The 19275-nt window shown below is 45.6% G+C and overlaps 1 protein-coding gene across 2 annotated transcripts in view; it reads right to left on the reverse strand.

Moving 5' to 3' along the window:
* The window catches only part of GEMIN5 (gem nuclear organelle associated protein 5), a 330369-nt gene that overhangs the window by 77499 nt on the left and 233595 nt on the right, over positions 1-19275 (reverse strand). For both annotated transcript variants that reach the window (XM_069199624.1, XM_069199625.1), the window contains exons 23-26: positions 11246-11365; positions 9769-9979; positions 8535-8792; positions 995-1157 (exon numbers count right to left, since the gene is read on the reverse strand). In XM_069199624.1, coding sequence (XP_069055725.1) covers positions 995-1157; positions 8535-8792; positions 9769-9979; positions 11246-11365 — 752 coding nt within the window. The remainder of the gene's footprint in view (positions 1-994; positions 1158-8534; positions 8793-9768; positions 9980-11245; positions 11366-19275) is intronic.

Below are 19275 nucleotides of genomic sequence, written 5' to 3' on the forward strand. Positions count from 1 at the left end.
GCTGGACAGCATTCTCCTGTACTAGATTTGACCCTAGTGGCACTAAATCAATTGTAAGGCATCAAGTAAAAAATGTGCCTTTCGACCCTGAAATAAAACACAACAATGAAAGTTAAAGTATCAACCTAGACTAATAACTATGTGGAAACAGATCCCTGTGTCAAGGCAACCAAGAGTGATGATGTGAAGCACATCCGGAAGGTGGTGAATTGTGACTCAAGACCCAAATAAAGCCCTCTCAGATTGAGTGTTTAGGTTAAGTTTTCATTAGGTGTCAGGGCCCCTCTTGATGTAAGGTGTGCATACCAGCATGTTACCATAAGTTAGAAAAGTGTACAGAATGCCACCAGCAGTACTTCACTTCTCTCAAACAGTAGACATTCCCTCGCTAGTGCTAACAGCAACACAAAAAGCTCTCAAACTGTGAAAGGGTGGCAGGAGGGGATGTTTGCTCACATGTCAAATAATTACAGCACTGGTTTGTCTGTATGCATATCAGATATACACTGGTAAGAAATAGAGGGAAAAAGGTTACCTGCCGCTAACTCCAGTTCTCTGTCAAGGGTATTTTTATTCATCATATAAATTTAAAGGACACAGTTTTCCTCTATGCAAGCCTGCATGCCGATGCCAATTTACTTTTATTTTCTTAATGTTAAAAATTAGACAAGAGGGGTACTTTCAGAGCAGCAAAGCTGCTATATGTTTATTTTCCCTTTAAGTTTATAATGGCATTTTAAAATATTTTACTGTTTAATTTGGTTTAAATGATGACAAAATTTAAAGCAAATGCCCATTCAGGTGTTTTTTATTTTTCCCGTAGTCTTTTCTCTCCACCTTTGAAAAGTGTTCACAACTTGTGCATGAGCGGAGCTTATCAGTGTTCATAAATATTAAAGAAAATTCCTTTGACAGAAGTACATATTTCTCTTGCTTTTAAATGAAACCACAAGATTTGGCCTTTGTGTTCCACCCACCTTCAACCCATGCATACCTTGAGGAAGCAGAAGGGAGCACATTTCCTGCATGAGGTTGAAGTTTCCTGCGTCAAAGCACCGCGTCACTACCCTGAGGAAAGCTCTCACTGCTTCATCCCAGATGGAAGTTAGGGAGTTAAGCACTGCCAGGGTCACATCGTATGAGAGATGAAACAGCAACTGCAAGCAGTAGAAATAGCAATACAAAATATAAATACAACATGCAGAGCATTAGCAGTGAAAACGATAGCAACTTGTGATTAGAATGCTCCAAAGTTGGTATTTGTCATAGATTCACATGCTTTGAATTGTTTACGGTCCATATATATTAGTTGCCAGAATTATTAACATTAATTTTCAAGTCTGTCAAACAGGAAATAATCCGAAGCATTTGAGAACTCCATACTTTCTGGAGGTGATCTCCCAAAGACTTCCAAGCTGCAATGTATAGAGAATTACCAAGAGCCTCACAGGGGCAGCTCGATATTTGTAACCCTGTAATGTAGATTCCTGATAAGACCTCTTAAAGCCACACGAGGGCCAAAACATATCGACATTAGGGAAAGGGAACTGCTTTCAATCCATCCTTTTCTGAATTTCCCCTGGGGGGGGTATAAGGAACCAAACTCACTTCCAATCCCAACCTCCTTTTTGAAAAGTCGCCATGCTTTTACAATTGCCTTTTTGTGCTATCCATACAAGCAATACTAGAGTCTGTTTCGTAAAATTCGTTATCATTTGATATCTATTTGTTTTGACACACTGCACCCTTTCAAAGTGGTCGGAACCCTCACTTCATTGCCTGAACCAAGTGTTCAGCTTGGATACACGTGTGGATTTTCTTTTTCTATAATGTTTTTCAGTTACACAAATTCTGATTTACTTTTGTACAACTTATGTCTGTCTCATTAATTAGTGGAAGACGCATGTTTTAATTGGATTGATTGCAATAACTTTTATAGTCAACTCCTCATTGGTTTGTTTTCATTGAATGAAACGTACAGCTTTATTTCCTCTGTGTTTAAATATTTAATAACCCAACTCATCTATTAGCCCAGTCGGATTTGCTTTATTTGTCTATGAATTGGTCTTCCCGGTAGTTGACGAGTTGGAAGGAAGTAATGAAAGCCTTTTTGACAGAGCAGCCATCGACAAAGGTACTACTGAAGTGGAAATAGCTGACAATGATCTTGTTCACATAAAAGTCTTCTATATATAGTGGTAAAAGAGGATATGGTATTTTGAGGCTCACGAGAAGGAAGACAGTCGACGAGAAAATGGCTGATTTTAAAAGCAAAAACGTGTTGGTGCTTTTTAACTGAAGTCTGTCCTGTCCACAAGAGATTTTGGCGAAGACACACTAAGGTCAACCTTTCACCCAGAAACGAAGGAAGTTTACAAGTACCTTCTTCTTTTGAATCTGCCAGAGAAGCTGCGGTGCTGACAGGAAATTCTAAAGATGGGCATGGCCCTTCAGAACTAAAATGTCTCTTCTGTGAGATCTAGAAGTCTTTTTTGTAAAGAAAACACATTACTGAGAAACATGTTTGAATACAAACCATAAATACATTCCTCAAATAAAAAAGATACTATCCTGAGTCCCTGATGCTCTAACTACAGGCTTTTACCTTCGGAAGGAATTCACCAACTGAAACGAGGAGAAACAGACTTTCTTCTGGCTCAGCAACTCCGGTACCGGCACTAAGGGGCAGCTGAGAGGAGAACGGGAAAACCTCTAAATGTCTCTTATCTGGCAGGTAAGACGAAGACAGCCTCAGTGAGATTTTTTCCTCCCAATGTGGTATGTCCCGCTGAAATCTTTAAAAACGCTGTGTTTGCTTCACAGATTCCCTTCATATAACACTTGGGAGAAAACCTCAAGGAAATGTCGTACCGAAGAGATTTAAATATTCCCCGCCAACTGGCTGGATAGGCCACACATACTATTAGGTTAAATTTAAAGCTCTTCTTAAATACTGTGATCACATTTTAACAGGGATTCCCAACTTTACAGTGAATAATTCAAAGCATGAGATGTGAATCTATGCTCTAGCCAGTGCTGGAGAACAAACTCAGATCTGAAAGGCATTACTTTGTGAGTGGTAGATGTACTTTCACTGTCTCAGAAGAGCAATCAGTTTTCTAAATTATTTTTTAAAAAACCAAATACAATGTGCGTCACTGCACATCATAAGAAGCACTTCCTTACCTTAGGTAACTTTTTTCTTGATGATTATTAACTGCAGATTTCTCACCTTTACAATACCCATAGGCGGAAGTCTGGATTTTGAGAATTTTACAGCAATGCTCGCCAAAGATGATAGGTGGCTCAGTCCCACCACAGAAGTGATGGAGCGGAGCTGCATATAAGTGAAATCCCTGCATGGTGACATTAGTTTCTTAATATTTCCCTTCCACGTCTTCAGATGCACAGCATTTCGAACAAATTGCAGGTGACACTGTGCCAAAATCCAACTTGGAACCTCATTATGATGTTCAAGAGTTCACTCCACAGAACAAGGGTGGTGGGTAGGCATTGAGAAATCTACAGATTGATAGGATCTCCACCAGAAAGAGCAATACTGAAGGTAAATACATTCTTCTGATGGCTACTTCGAACTGCAGCTTCCTCACTTTAGAATAAATACCACAGCAGTACCTTCCAAAGGTGGAGGGTTTGAGGAGTGAATTCCAACTAAAAAACGTCTTGTAGGACAAAGGAGGCAAAATGGCCCTCCTCACAGGTTTGACTGTCAAAGCAGCAGTATTTCGTGAATAAGTGTACAGACACCCATGTACCAGAGGGCAACCCCCATGCCGATGTTGAGGTGAAAGCCTTGACCCCGGTGGAATGAGCCTACAGGCCCCCAGTGGGTTGATTTGTGGTCTGCGCTTTTCTGCACCACCTTTCCTTTCTTTTCTCCAGGAAACCCCACAAAGAGCTTGTTACGCACTTAATGGACTTTTGTGCAGTCAATGTAGAAACTCAAATTCCTTTGGGGATGAATAGATGAAACTTCTCTTCTAAAGGGTGAGGTGGCGCAAAAAAAAAAAAAGTTGGCAGAGTGACAGGCTGCTTTACGCGAAAAGGTGTCACAAATTTGGGTAAAAAGGCTGAATCCTCAACACTAATTTGTCTGGGAAGAAAGTGGGGTATGGCTGTTGCATGATAGTGCCTGCAGTTCACTCACTCCAAATGCGTGCACATAAGATATGGCAACACCAAGTTCAAACCCTACTGTGGCATGACAAATGCCTTGGAGGGGCATTGGTACTGGTGAGGACCATGCGAGTCAGACCTTAATTAAGACTGCTTAACAAGAGGTGATTTAAATAGAGAGTGTTCATTATGTTAACACAAAAAGTCTGAAAGGGCTGACAGATAACCCTAACGGTGCCCACTGCAATGCCTTCCTGGGCTAACAATAAAACAAACATTATCATGCAAAAGTTTGATCTGTAGAGGTTCGAAATCAAGAATGCCACAGCAGGCAACAAATTGGTCCCCATTCCCCACATTGATAGACTTTGTCGAAGGACTTCGGAGTGTAAGAATTACAGACTACAGTGTCCGGCAGATCAAACACATTAAACGGCAGCAGCTCAACCACCCTGCATCGACATATAGGTTGCGGAGACTCGAGTGCAGGACCCTTCCGTGTTGCTAAGACAGGAGGTCTTTGGGAAGTGGTAGCCAGATAGGAGGGCAAACACTCATGCTAAGGAGAGCTGGGTACCATACTGTTCGCCCAATCCAGGGTTATTAAGGAAGTTGGGCTCTGTCTTTCCTGACATTTTTCAAAATGCAAGGCTGTGGCAGGATTGCATACAGGAAACCCATGTCCCATCACACTCAGAATGCGTCTCCCAATGACCTTCCTGGAAGAAACTCTAGCGTGCCATACTTTTAACACTGTACACAATAGATTAACCAGGGTATGCCCCACTGATCAAAGACGCCACTGGCTACCTCTGGATGGAGATGTCACCCATGATCCAACAGATGACATATGTTCAGCTTGTCTGCTTTAGCATTCAAAAAGACAGCTAGGTGTTTAGCTACCTAAAAGATGTTTTGGTGGTCCAGTTACCTCCACAAACGTAGGGCCTACCGGTACAAGATCCAGGACACCACTTCACCCTCTTTGTTGCAGTTCCACATGGCAGCCGTGTTGTCCACAAGTACCGGCACACACCTCCACGAGATGAAGGACAGGAAAGCTTTCTGGCCAGATCGATCACCTCTAGAAGACTGATATGAAGCCAGCTCTCTGCCATAGATAAAGGCTTTGATCCCTCACCTCTACAAGGTGACCATTCCTCACCCCAGCAGTAATACATCTGATACAGTTGTAAGGACTGAGTGGGGAAGGAAGAGTGACAAGGTTAGGCTGGCACTTGACTGCCAGCACATACAATCCTGATCCATTTCCTGTGAGATATGAATGAGTCAGAGAGGGAGCCCTGACACAGGGCCCACTAAACATAGGGTAAAACTGCAGGATCTGTGTATGCTAGCTGACGTTCGGGATGAGGAGGATGAATGAGGCTAGGAGTAACGCCTCACAGCCATCACCACAAAAACCCAGGATTCAGCCTGAAACATTAGGGGCCTTATCTGAATGCGCTGGAGTAGCTGCAGTGGTTGAAAAGCGTGAACGCCCCTGTGTCTAGGACAGCCCCACTGAAGGGAATCCTTTGTGTGGGGCCCAAGTGGGACTTCAGCTCATTGATGGAAAACTCCAAAAGATATCAGTAATTTGTCCATTATCAGAGGGTCTATCATGGACTATGAGGAACAAGTTGCATGAATACCTGACCTCCGAAGGTGGGCAGCAACTACTGCTATCGCTTTCCTGTAATCCTGAGGTAAGACCAGAGGGGAGTGCAGCAAATTGTAAGTGTTCCAATCCCATTGTGAACAGCAGATAGTACCTGTGGGACTGGAAGACTGGTATATATAAATATGTTTCCTGCAAGGGACATCAACTAGTCCCGCAGGGACATCAACTAGTCTCCTGAGTCCAGAGCAGAAAGAGTGTGAGCTTTTTAAATTTGTCTTTCTGCAGAAAGATGCTCAGAGGCTGGACGTCCTTCTCCGGTTATTAGTGTAAACAGCACCCCCTCCTCTCTCTGAATTTGGAACCTGCTCAATGGCATCCTTTGCCAGCAGACTGACTTTTTGCAGCAAGATTGTGGAAGGGTCTGCACAGAGTTGCTCTGACATTGTTAATAGAGGGTGACTGGAGGAATGGAGCAAGAGGAAATAAAAGGCACGGTGTAACTCATATGAATCATTTATGATTTGCAAGGCCAATCAGTCTGAGGTCACTGATCACTGAATATTACATCCTGCACGCCACCGTCTCACTATGGGCCTCTGAGGGTAAGTTAAAGCAGCTCAACATCTGCTGCAACAGGGAAGGAAGTGTTAGAGGAGAAATGTTCAAGCTAGAGGAGTGGCCTCCGTTGCCACCACAACTTCTGCCCTTAAGGGACTGGGTCTGCTGCTGCACAGGTTGGGAGGGTTGCATGGTCTGCAAGCTAGCCCCCTGAAAAAACACCTACAATTTCTGCGCTGTTAGTGGAACTGCTTGGCAGGTTCAAGAGTCCAACAGATCATGCTGTGGCTACATTGACCATAAATTGTTTGAGCTCTCAGTTAGCCAACCCTCCAAACAATCTGGATTCCTCAAAGATACATGGACAGCGCCTGAAAACCCAACTGATCTAACCCGGAAGCCACCACACAAGACTTAGACTCTTGCCATTATGTATTGTTAAAGTCTATGGACTGCTGGCAAGATCTTGTTGACCATGTCACAAAAAACTTGGGTAGACCTGCCCAGAAGGAACACTGTGTTCAAGGATCTTATGGCTAAAGTAGCAGAAGAGAACCTTCTCTTTCCAAAAGTATCATACATTTTGACTCTCTATCTGAAGGGTTGGTCGGAAAGGCATTAGGAGTGACTTTACTTGTACCAGAAGCCTTTCAGGAGTAGAGTGCTTTGTCAAAAAATTGGGATCACCAGGGACCTATGTTACTGGATAAATGGTTTGACTAATGGAGGCCTGAACACGGCCTATTTCAGATGGCAATGAGAGTGTTTGAATGGTAGTAAAGGCTCAGATAAGGTATGATCTGGTTGAAGGATCTCAGTTGACAGATTTGCCCCAGTTTCAACAGTAGGCAACTGTAATCTGGCACAACTACTGCAAAAGAGACTCTTTTTTTCTGTAAGTGGCACAGGTGGCGAGTACAGCTCAAATCTCTGTAGAAGTACCTAGCCCACTGGTATTTTGTAAATCCAGGTAAAGCCTGCCTTAGGTGTTATTAGAGGAGAGTAGGTGGTTGTGAGCAAAGTCATAATTTTCATAATCATCATCATCATCAATGTAATGGGGAGCATTCTGAATACCCTGACTGCAACAGAGCCCAATCCGAAAAAGCCCTCTAGCCTCTTATAGTGCTGGTGTTGAGGCAGTGGCTTAGAGTCGCTTTGTATAGACAGTGACTGATGTTTTGAAATCTCACATTGATAAATAGGCATGAAGGGGTAAGCAAATGGCTCACAGACCAAAATTGGAGTCTGTCTGGAGCCCAAAGACGCATCAGATAAAGCCAGAAGAGACTGTAAATGCTGTGGCATGACCTCCTTAAAGGTTGCAATTTGCTGCAAGGCCGACTGAGGCCCAGAGAATTCAGGGTGCACCAGGACCAGTTGTGGGACTTGATTAGAATCAGATGCTTTTGGTGCATGATCTTTAGATTGACATCTTTGTGCCTTCTCGTTTGGTTTACGGCGGAGGGACGGAGTTGGGTCACGGTTGGCTTTCTTGTGCTTTTGACGTATCCTCGACTTACCTTAAGACTGAGTGGGAATGGGACTTCATGCAGGACTGGCTTCTTGAATGATATTTGGAGTGGCCCCACAAACTAGAGCTGGAATTCTATTTAGATCATGACGACTTCTTATGTTCAGCCTTGTTGAGTTTTGCTTCCTGCTCCTACATCGCCTTCAGGTGAATGAGGACACATTTGTTACACAACTTAGGGTTTGATCAGAGCCCATGTACCAAAGAGACTTGTTTTGAGGGTCTGTAAACAACATCTGCTTACTGCAGTCATGGGACAGCTTATACCTCGTTTTTGGGGACGCATCATCCCTCGCACATTGCCTGAGGTCAATTTTGAGTTGTCAGAAGACTGACAAGGTTAGAAGCAGAGCTCCAGTTCTGCGTCGAGGGTAGCACAGAAAGAAAGGAATGGCCATCAGTGCACAGTGGTTGTGCTTATATGTGGATCTGCTCCATCACTTGTGGAGGGGAGGGGGTACAGAGTCAATGCAGAGCCACATGGGCGTTACCTGTTGGTGCTCAGGTGCACTGCTGTAAAATCCTCAAACTCAAGTCTGGCGCCTAGGGATATTCTAAAAGTGCGGTTGTATTTTTATCACAAAGTCCAGGGACATCTCTGCAGACCATGGAATGCCTTTCTCAACAAGAAATGCCCATACGAAGTGTGCCCCACAGACAATAGAATTGCACCCGCATTACCTGCTTAGCGCTGGTGTTGATCGTGGCTGGTGGATGTTCCTTGCCATGAAGTTGCAGTGCTGCAGCTCTCAACTGCTCCACAGTACTCACACCAAATTCACTTTTCCAAAGACTTGCTAAAACATCAGCTAAAACATCTTCCTGTCTCACTTTCCATGTGTGCAGGCAGGGTGGGGACTGGCTCTTCCATTCAATTGTAGACCTTTCTTGTAGAAGCCCGTACAGCACCTCATTTGTGCAGAAAACAAGTCTTTGGCCCTGGAATGGCATGAGGTAGAGAGATGCAAGAGAAGACAGTTTGTATGACTTCAAGGGAAACTAAGCACAGATTGGTGATTGTGCATCTTTACAGCTGCGATTAACGAAACACATGACTCCAGTTACCTCATAATTTCAGAGACTTCATCTGAGAGATGGGAAATCATACTTGCAGAAGTAGCACTTGTTCACAGAGAAAGTGCATCGCGTGACACACACACACAACCACACACACTCATATATGAGCACAGTGTCTAATGTTAAACCATGGACATCACCAGATCATACATATTGATCAAAGGGCGATGCAGAGAGAGCAAAGAAATAGCCTGTAATTTCAAGATAATGCACGTTGAACACAGTGCATTATCTTGAAATAACTATTCTGGCGATGGCATGTGATTACAGAGAGGGTGTGAACATGTCATCCCACGTATAGCGCATGATTAAGAAGCACATATCACATGATTAGAGACAGTGACTGAGATGGATCTCCCCAGCATAGAGAAAGAATTCTGATCACGAGAGAGACCAAATCCTTCATAGTACCATGAAAAAGTCAAACGCTCTTCACCGCATATGATGGAGGATCTCTCAATACTAGTGACAGAGGAGCACTCAGCAGCATATGCACAAAGGATCTGCACCAGCAAACAGAATTGAAGCTTTCACCTCCCCATCAGAACAGGCACAGAGTGGGTCCTCTCTATCCGACTACACATTTGCAAACCAGAGAGAATCAAAGGGTGCTCGCAAGTAGAAAGAGGCAGCTTTAGATACAGTCAGTTTGCTACAGGATTCTGCTCAAATAGAGAAACATGGGTAAAAGAAGTCTTGTCACCCACTAGCCAGATGCACAAAGCATCCGCGCTAGAAATATTCTGGTGGTTCCCTTCAGCAGATGCAGATTCAGACTCACAGGGTTCCTTTACCAGCAGTGTGGCTTATAAATGCACTCGCATAAAAGCGTACTCACCAGCAGACTTTCTTGATGTTGCAGGACTTCCTGGGCGCCCACCCAGTTCCTAACCGAGAGCATCTCTTGGGCACACCGGATTGAGAAGGATGTAGAGAGATCGTTTTCCCCAACAATCAGAGCCAGCTCAGAGGCGGTTTTAAGAGAGGCCAGGTCCCCTTTTTTGGCCAACACTTTTGCAGCATCATAGGGGGAATCAGCCCCCAAGTAGCTGTGGAAACAAAAACAAGCCCCATGTTGACTTCACTTAATAGGGTCTTGAGGGCAGAGACATTTAAATGTGTTTCAACCACATAGATCACTATTCTCTCTCCTTCAGAATCTGCAATACCCGTTTAATATTGATGGAGTGACACAAGTAAGTCAGTCATAAAATGTAGGTGCTAGCCAGGCTTTGGCAATTTACAGGCAATAAAACAGTGGTACTGGGATGAATCCACTTTGTGTTGTAAGGGTGGAGCCCAAGAGGCTTTAGTGCTGCACTGATTTCAGCTTGTCACCAGTGAATTAAGTGCCCCTTCGTCACAGTGCCAAAAAAAGATCACTACGGTGTGATCACAGGGTCCATATTACAGAGGCTGCTGATGAAAGCCCAGCTAATTTAGGACTCGCTGAACCAAATGCATTTGTATCTTAGGTAGCATTACAGAAGTCTCATTAATGATCAATGGGCAGCTACATTGCAGCAGAGCACACCATTTTTGTTAGGATGTAGTACCTGGCAGAAATGATGCTACAGCGAGTAACAGTACGGACAAGGAGACTGTCACTTTGGAGGGCTTGGCTGGAATCAGAGAGTAGGACCCCTGATGTTAATGTTTCAGGGGCTCATAAGGCTCTAGGCCTGTGAAGGAGGTCAGCTAGGTGTGTTGTGTGTGGAACTAATTAGACTGCATGACTTAGGGCCTTACTAAGGTCTTGGCAGACGAGTTACTCCATCACAGTAACAACAGTAACAGATATCCCATCAGCCAAATTATAAATCCCATCATATCCTCTGGGATTTATATTTCAGCGGTCAGGATATCCGTCACCGTTGTGACGGAGTAACTCGTCCGCCAAGATCTCAATCAGGCCCTTAGTATTTACATTGGCGTCAGTGGGTGAGGATTCGAAAGAGCTGTATGTGGACAGATTTAGACTAGCATCATTAAGTCTGGTCCCAATGTGGTGCAGACGTGAGTAGAGGGAGGAAAATTTCAACTTGGCATTCAAGTGTGAGTCATGAGAATCTAGAAGTGTGGAGAGTTGGTTTCCTTTGGTTTAATTAGTGTGAGCACATTACTGTGTGGTGCTGGGAGAGCTGTCCATAAGTGAGAGGGAGGCAAGACTATTATTGGAAAATGTGCAGCTTTTAGTCAGTCTGGTCCTAAGTAGTAGGAGGGATCTTCACCTGACCATCTAATGCAAACAGTCATAGCCTAAACGGCACAACTTTTCACACACCTAGATTTGTGTACACACTTTCAGAACGTACCATTTAGCTGCCATGGAGTAATGGCCATCCTTTTCCAGAACTGCTGCCCAGCTGGTATAAAGGTCCTTCAGGATGGGGTCCTCTGGTAGCAGCCTGGCTTTGGCGATCGCAATCGCTTCTCTAATGGAAACAAAGAAGGCAATGGTTGAATAGAAGGCCTTTCTGTAAATAAACCAACCCTCTGATTACCACTCTTCTCTTACGGTCTCCACTGCGGCAGCAGGAGTATATAATAGTACGAAAGACATTTTCTTGTCACACACTATCAATAGATGAGCCAGTGAGCCACAAAGGAAAATCAGCACAATCTGATCAATGGCTGACGTTTCTGAATACACCACTACCCACATTTAAATTCCTCCGGTTTCCAGGATCCTAGAGTCTTGAGTTTGCATTAGGAAAATAAGCTCTAGGATCAGAAATGCTCAGGATTAGTCATTGTAGGAAGCTGCCTATTTTTTTTTTTAACAAATGTTATTAGGTTTAATCAACAATAATGCATAGAGTGAGGGTTTGCAGCATTATTACAATTCAAGTGCTGTGCCAGTCAAGTACATATTTTCAGTTTAGATTGGCACATAACGTGTCACATATATTGAGGCAACCTGTTCTGGTCTCATTCCTTGCATTAATACAGTCATTAACAATCAAACCCCTCCCTCCGCTGCCCCCCCATCCATGTAAAAACTACGATGCTTACTTTCCCTCGTGTTCCATTATGTGCTGCTGTCTGAGGTACCCTAGAGTGGGCATGTCTTATTGCCTCCTCCCCCCATCTCCTTGTATAGCTAATAGTGAGTTTAGGTTTCCCCTTAGGTTCAGAAAGCAAGGAGCTCTCAGTGGACTCTCATGTCAGATTTTTCAGGCATTTAACATGTACATCCCAGGCCCTGGTCTATTCAGTTGTGCTGCGCCCACTTCTCACCTCTTGAAGCAATACAGTGCCATTGTATGTTGTCCACCCTGGCGCGTAACTGTTGGTTCAGCCATTGGATTTAGCCTGCTAGGTAATATGTCTCAACATCGGGTGCGGCCAGCCCCCCTTCAGCTGCAGGTATGCAAAGTTTGGTCAGGGCTACCGTCCACTGGCAGCTCCCCAGGTAAGTGCAGCTAACAGAGTCCATCTCCCTGAAGAATCTGCGAGGGATTATCATTGGGAGGGTGGTGAAGAGATAAAGCAGGCGACGAGAGCCACCTTTTTAGCAACTGCTAAGCATCCCGCCACAGATAAGGGGAGGGTCCTCCAGAAAGTCACTTTACCTAGGAGCGCTCTCAAGGCTGCCAATGTTGAAGTCTAAGATGTCTCCCCGTGCTGTGATATATTTTTACCCCAAGGCATTTCATACAGGTTCCCTCCCATAGGAGTCCATGTTCGTCCCTGGGGGGTTGCACTCTGAGTGCGGAAATATAAATTAGTTTTTTCAGTTTAGTCGAAGCCCAGAACAGTTACTAAACTGCTCCAGCAGCGATACAGCTCCAGCGAAGAACAACATGTCATCACCATAAAGTGCAGCGTCATGGAGCTGTCACCTCTGGTTCAGACCCCGAAAGGAACACTCTGTTCATGTCCTTCTGGCCAATGGTTCCACCACAATGGCAAACAAAAGTGGGGAGAGGAGGCAGTCCTGTCTGGTGCCTCTCCCCACCACATATGAGTTGGAGATCACTTTGCTAGTGTGGACCCATGTAGTCGGGGTTGTGTATAGGAGCCAGGTCCATTGCTAAAAAAAACACCTTCAGCCCCAACCGGTACATTACATCATAGAGGTAATCTCACCGAAGGCTATCAAAAGCTTTCTCTATATCGATGGAGACTACCACCACGTCGTCTTTTTCTGGGTTTGCAGTTTCCATGAAAGAGAGAAATCTGGGAATATTTATCGTTGTGTTTCGTCCTGGTATAAACCTGGTTTGGTCAGGATGTATAAGTGTGGACATGTGGGTGAGATGGGAGGCCAATATTCGACACAGGGTTTTGTAATCTATGTTGAGCATGGATAAACGCCGATATGCCCAGACATCCTGAGGCAGTCGTCCTAGTTTGAGCAACAGGACCACCAGAGCCTCATCTATAGTGGTCGACAGCCAATCAGCCTCCTAGGCCACAGTATACAACTCCATCAGCCTAGGGGCATGTTTGTCAATGTAGGTGGCATAGAACTCCACCGGGAAGTCATCAGTTCTGGGCACTTTGCCTCGTGCCATGGGCTTAACAGCCACTCGCACTTCTTGCAAGGTGATGGGGCCTCCTAGGTTGTCAGCGTCATCCGCAATTAAGCGCGGGAGGTCCGCTTTTCCTGAGAACTCAGTCAGGTTCTCCTGTGGTGGTCCTTGGGGGGGGGCGCATAGGTCTGTACAATAGTCCTCAAATCACTGGGTTATTTCAGCCTGGTGATATAGATGTACGCCTTGTACGGTCTCTAATTCCAATTTTGGAGAACCATGCCACACCAACAGCATGCCAGCTTTGTTGCACTCTGCATGAACCCTGATCATATATCCGCAATGGTCAAAGCACCTAAGCATCTCCATGCATGCAGCTAGTCATTCTTTGGCGTCCACCAGCTGCTGTTGCATTTCTGGATTCCCAGGACGGGCCCTCTCTACCTCTCTCAAAGCTTGTTCCTGTACCTCCACCTCCCTTAGCAGGGTGCGCCTAACACCCACTATTTTGACAAGGAATCAACCCCTAATCACCACCTTGAAAGCGTCCCACTCAGGGATCATTCCACTGAGGGCTGAGTGGGCGTTCTCCACAAAGTAATTGGTAATGGCTTCCACTATAGCTTGTTTAAATACTGGATTTTCTAGCATCTTTACATGTATCTACCAGTTTGGAATCTGGGGCCGCTCTCCGTGCCAGTCCAATGCTAGTATTATTGGATTGTGGTCCGAGACCGTGCAGCACAGATATTCTGCATTTTGCACCCTTGGGTGTGCCCCGGGGAGTAGAGAAATGTGTCCAATTGAACATGTAAGTCATGAAGCCCTGAGAAGAATGAATAGTCCCTGGTTCCAAAATGCAGTCATCTCCAGGAGTCTACCAGGCCCCATTGTTGTCATCCCCAGAATGTATGTGCCAACCTGATCACAGGAGAATCCCTCAGGGGTGGGTGAAATTGATCATCTGCAGGATCAAACACACTACTGAAGTCCCCCCTAGTATGATACAGTGTGTGAGATGTAGATCTATCGAGTGGGAGAGTGCCTGGAAGAATGCCCCCTGTTCAGAACTTGGAGCATAAAGCATAACAATAGTAATATCCTGACCTGCGAGTCTGCTGGACACCAAGACACACCACATGTTAGGGTCAATGAGTTCTCCCGTCTTTTGAAATGACAGCCGGGGCAGATCCAAATCAAGACCCCCCCTGGGAGTCCATGATGTGAAGGCTGAGAAGGCGTAGAAGATTGTGGTGTATACCTATCCTCACAAACGAATGTGGGCGCTGCATCTTTTTAAGTATGCTTATACCTTTTGTCATATTGTTTAAGCCCCTGGCATTCAAACTAAGAAATGTATAGGTTAAGGGGGATACGATGAGTGATCCGTACCGTGATATCCAGGAGCTAGTGTCCAGATTTCCCAGTTCAAGGGAGGGAGTGGGGTACCAGCCCACCAAACAGGGGTCATAATAATGGCAGCAGAGGCAGCAGAATCTTCCAATACCATTAAACATTTAACATTAACAACCCAAAACCCTGATAACAGGACAAGAAGTGCATTCACCCCCATCCAAAACTAGCAAACAATACAATAATATTCACACACTTTTCATATGCACAACTTAGTGCTGCTGTGGCTGTCTATGGTAGGAGCCTACTTGCCCGCCATCGAGGTAATATAGTGAAAAGGGATTTATGGATCGATCTCAACCCATTATTAGGGCTCATCATTACAACAGTAACAGGTCATTCAAGCATGTCCAGTTCCAAGATAGGGTTTCTAGTCTCTTCTCCTGCAGGTTCTTTAGATAAGTTCATCCGCTGTGCCCGGAGTGACCAGTGGGGGAGCTGCCTGAGGAGACTGATGCTTGTACTGAGTCGAAGTCCTCTGCGTCTTCGTTACCGGTCTCTGATGAGAGAATCAACTCTGTCCTACCCATTGTAGCCACCTTCTCCACTGCCCTCTGGCGCTTTGCAGGCTGTGGGAGGGGGACTGGATCCCATACTTAATGGCATGACTCTCTTCCTTTCAGACCTCCGGGTGCTCTGCTGTCTACCACTGGCCGAGCTGTTCACCCCACTCCCCTCAACCCTTAGGAAGCAACTCTATCCACTCCCATACCAGGGGTGGGGGTGTGGATGTTAAGAGCTGTACAGAGTTGTCATGCGTTACAAGGAGCCAGGCAGGGAACATCATCGCATTTGTGAAGCCCATATTTCTGAGTTCTTTTTTGCAGTCAGGGAATATCATGACCCTTGGATTTTGTAGGGTGATGTCTCCTTTTACTCGTGCCAGAGACAAAATGTGATCTCGGTCCTTGAAGTGCAGTCCTCTGGCCACAGCTGGTCTGGGTCCCGCACCAGGGGTTGAGAGGGCACCCGGTGAGCGAGATCAAGGGCATAGGATGGGAAGAGGCCCTCAGGGGCCACCTCGGTGCAGAGCCACCCCTCCAAGAGGGCAGTCATATCAGCTCCAGGTCCTTTGATAAATTCTGGCACGCCAATTACGCAGAGGTTATTGCGTCTTGCTCTATTCTCCATGTCTTTCACCCTTAGTTCTAGTGTCTTTATCCTAGCAAAATATGTACTTTTGGGCTGCGATCGTCCAATGTTCATTCAGTAGTGGTGACCATTTCTGTGAGCCATCTACAGTCATCTTGAAGCAGTCCCAAGTCAGTGACCAGTGTGTCGATCTTGAGTTTAAGTGCTTTTGGAGACGCATCCATTGCCTGAAGGATGGTAGCCAGCACAGCATTGCTCCACCATGCCTTGAGGTAATCCATCCCATCGCGGCGGAAGGGTGATCTTGTGGAGGATCGCTAGTATCTTTTTTTTTTTTAAACTGTATTTACCCATTGTGTTGCGTTGTCTGGGCACGCAGGGCATGTGTTTGCTGCAGGTAGGGAGGTGCAGGTTCGCTGGTGGAAGTTCCCGACCTCCAGGCACAGGTACAGAGAAAGCCCAAGCGCTCTGCCAGCGTCATGACCTCCCAGTTACTTGGCAGCCTTCTCCCAACAGGCATTGCACAAGTCCTCAAGTGTATTTCTCGCTGTGCAGGGCCAGCTATAGTTCTAACCATCCGGATATGGCAATGATTGCCAGCACAGTTTTCAGGGTCTAAAGTAACCTCTAGATAGTGCTGGGTATGTTTCAATAATCCCAAATGCTCTATTTTTGTAGTAGGATAGTCTAGTAGCTTAGGCAAATCAAAGGGCTGGGTTAAGCATTCATTGTACACAGAGTCAGTAAGCAAGACACACACAAAGAAGAAATCCAACACCAATTTATAAAAATAAGAGCTTTTTATGAATTTTAGACACCAAGATCATTGTAATCAGGTAATTACTTTCAGAGTTACGTTTTTACACTGAGAGAAATAGTACAGAAGTGAGGCATGAGCCTCGAAGGCGGTAATATTATCCTATGTTAGAAACATTCACTGGATAGGGTCACTTACAATCTACTTCCAGGACTGTTCTTCAGGGCTTAAGGTAAGTAGGGGCCAAAGTCCAAGAATGCACCAATAGGTCACTTCTGTTTGCCCTGGGGTGTCCGAGCCCAGAGTTGCTTCTTATGGCGGTAGCCTCAAAGCTACCCATTACAGTCAACAGTGCCTATGAAAAGAGGTTGCAAGCGAGGACTGGAGGGGCCAGTCTGATTGAATCCAAAGAGGGAGTTCTGGTCTTGAGGCTCTTTGGGACACAGAGACACCATGGGTTCAGTCATACGCAGGATGCGGGAACGGGTGTCGTCTGGTGTGGTCGCACTGATACAGGCCCTCACGGCTCTCAGCCTTCTGCAGAAGAGGCTGCAGCTGGGGACTCGGAACCAGTCCTGCAGAACCCAAGGGGGTGTGGGGAGTGCCCAGCTCTTAAGGGTCTCTGGACCATGTAGGCACTGTTGGTTCTTGTGAACTTTGGGCTAGGATGCTCTGGTGCATATGTGTTTTGGCCAGCAGGTCATGGCACTCAGAGGCTCTCACTCTTGTCATCCACTCAGCAGAAGAGGGGCAAACAGGACAGCTGGGCCACTCTCGACATAGGTCTCACTGTCCCTAAAGTCCTTTGATGTGCAGGTCCATTTAACTCAGTATTGGCATCTGGAGTGGATGCAACAAGCCTTGGTTGCTGCTACTGCTCCAGGACCCACGGTATTTGTGTGGTGGGCCTACTGGAGGGGTCAGTGTCTTCAACTCACTGGGGAGAATGGGCTGACTTCCCAGAACTTTGGTGACCTCTTCCTGGCAAGATGCTCCCTCTGTGGACCCGATGGTCAGTAACACAGTGGACCAGACAGCTTCTTTCGGTGCCTGCAGATGCAGGAGTAGCTCTGCTACTCCAAAGGAGATCTTTCCTGGTTGTTGAGGTGCTGAATAGTCCTCGAAGGGTTTGGGGAGGTTGTCCAGCTCTTTGTGAAGTTAGTCGCAGAGCTTGTCGAAGTGCAAGCAGCCTGGCAGGGTTTGGCACCAAACTTTGGTGGAGATCTTCAGTTCTCGCTCTCTTGGCCCTCCTTCTTACTTCCTTTGTTCCCAGTAGTCTTGACTTGATCTGCTTTCCTCGTGTCTGGGGGATACCTAAATAATAGATTTAGGGGCATGAAGAGTAGTGGAAGGTAGTAGCAAATGGGCTACTTACTACTGGGGTCACTACACCTCCTTTATGACCACTTCTTGCAAGAAGTGGGCATAACCGTGTCCCAGAGATCCTAATTTCACCACACACAAGATGGTGCAATTCTTTCTTTTGGGGTTACTTCAGGTAGCCCAACCTAAGGGTGTGACTAGCCTGATAGTGTAACACGTTTCCTGACTATCTAATTCTCCACCTGTCATGATGCCAAATGGGCCTCTGGGAAGGGCGTGGCATTCTCCAAGTCTGGAGGAAGCTATGGTCACCTATTAAAGGTGGCAGGGTCTTTGAAGTCCCTGGCTTGATATGCTGATTTACTAGCCTACCTGCTGGAGGAGCTGATAACACCTACAGCCGAGCAGGCATTGTTCCTGACCGCCTGAGAGAATGGGTCCTCACCTTCAGGGGGCCAGAAATTAGTCAGTGGTGGCAGGCTGGATGAGACCAGTAAGCCAGCACACCAGAGGACTAGTAAGGTTTCAGGTGGCCCCGCTAAGGTGCTCTCTAGGTGCATATCATAATAAATTTAGTATTGGCATCAGTACAGATTTGTTAAGGTAAGGCATTTGATACTAAACACTATAGTTTTCAGTGAAGCCATTATGTAGCTTGGTAACTCGTTTTGACCAGTGCCCAGTACACACATTAAGATGGCTTCCCTGTTTATAATATCTAGTAATGGTAGTAGACATTACAGGGGCATATCTGCTCATTTAGATATGCTCTTACATGTGCTATAATGCATCCTGCCTTAGGGCTCCAAGATCTGCTGCAGGCATGACTTAGGTATATAACCCATGCAGTGTCTTTGGGCTCAGACAAAAAAGATCCCGAAAGACTGAGCAGGCAAAGTACCCTTTTTGACGGCTGGGGCTGTTTTTTTGCCAGTACATAGTACATCTTTATGAAGAGAAACCTCCACAGGAAGATGGTCTGTTTTTGCACTACTTCATCCTTCTTTGATCTGGAAAAACCTACAAAAAACTGATTGCCCACTCATTGTTCCTTGTTACAATGTTGTGGGAATCAGAAAGATTGGTTTTAAAGGTCAAAAGGGGTGCACATCAAGAAAGTGAGGACCAAGTTCACGTCCCACTGGGGAAACTCTAAATGGGGTTTGGTGGAAACAAATGTTGCAAACCTTTTTTTAAATCCCATCATAACTGGTGATTTAAGTAACAAAGACGGATCCTGCAACCGCAAGAAGGCCAAAAGAGCTAATAAGAAGCCCTTAAC

This window comes from Pleurodeles waltl, chromosome 7 (assembly GCF_031143425.1).
Source record: "Pleurodeles waltl isolate 20211129_DDA chromosome 7, aPleWal1.hap1.20221129, whole genome shotgun sequence".
Lineage (NCBI taxonomy): Eukaryota > Metazoa > Chordata > Amphibia > Caudata > Salamandridae > Pleurodeles > Pleurodeles waltl.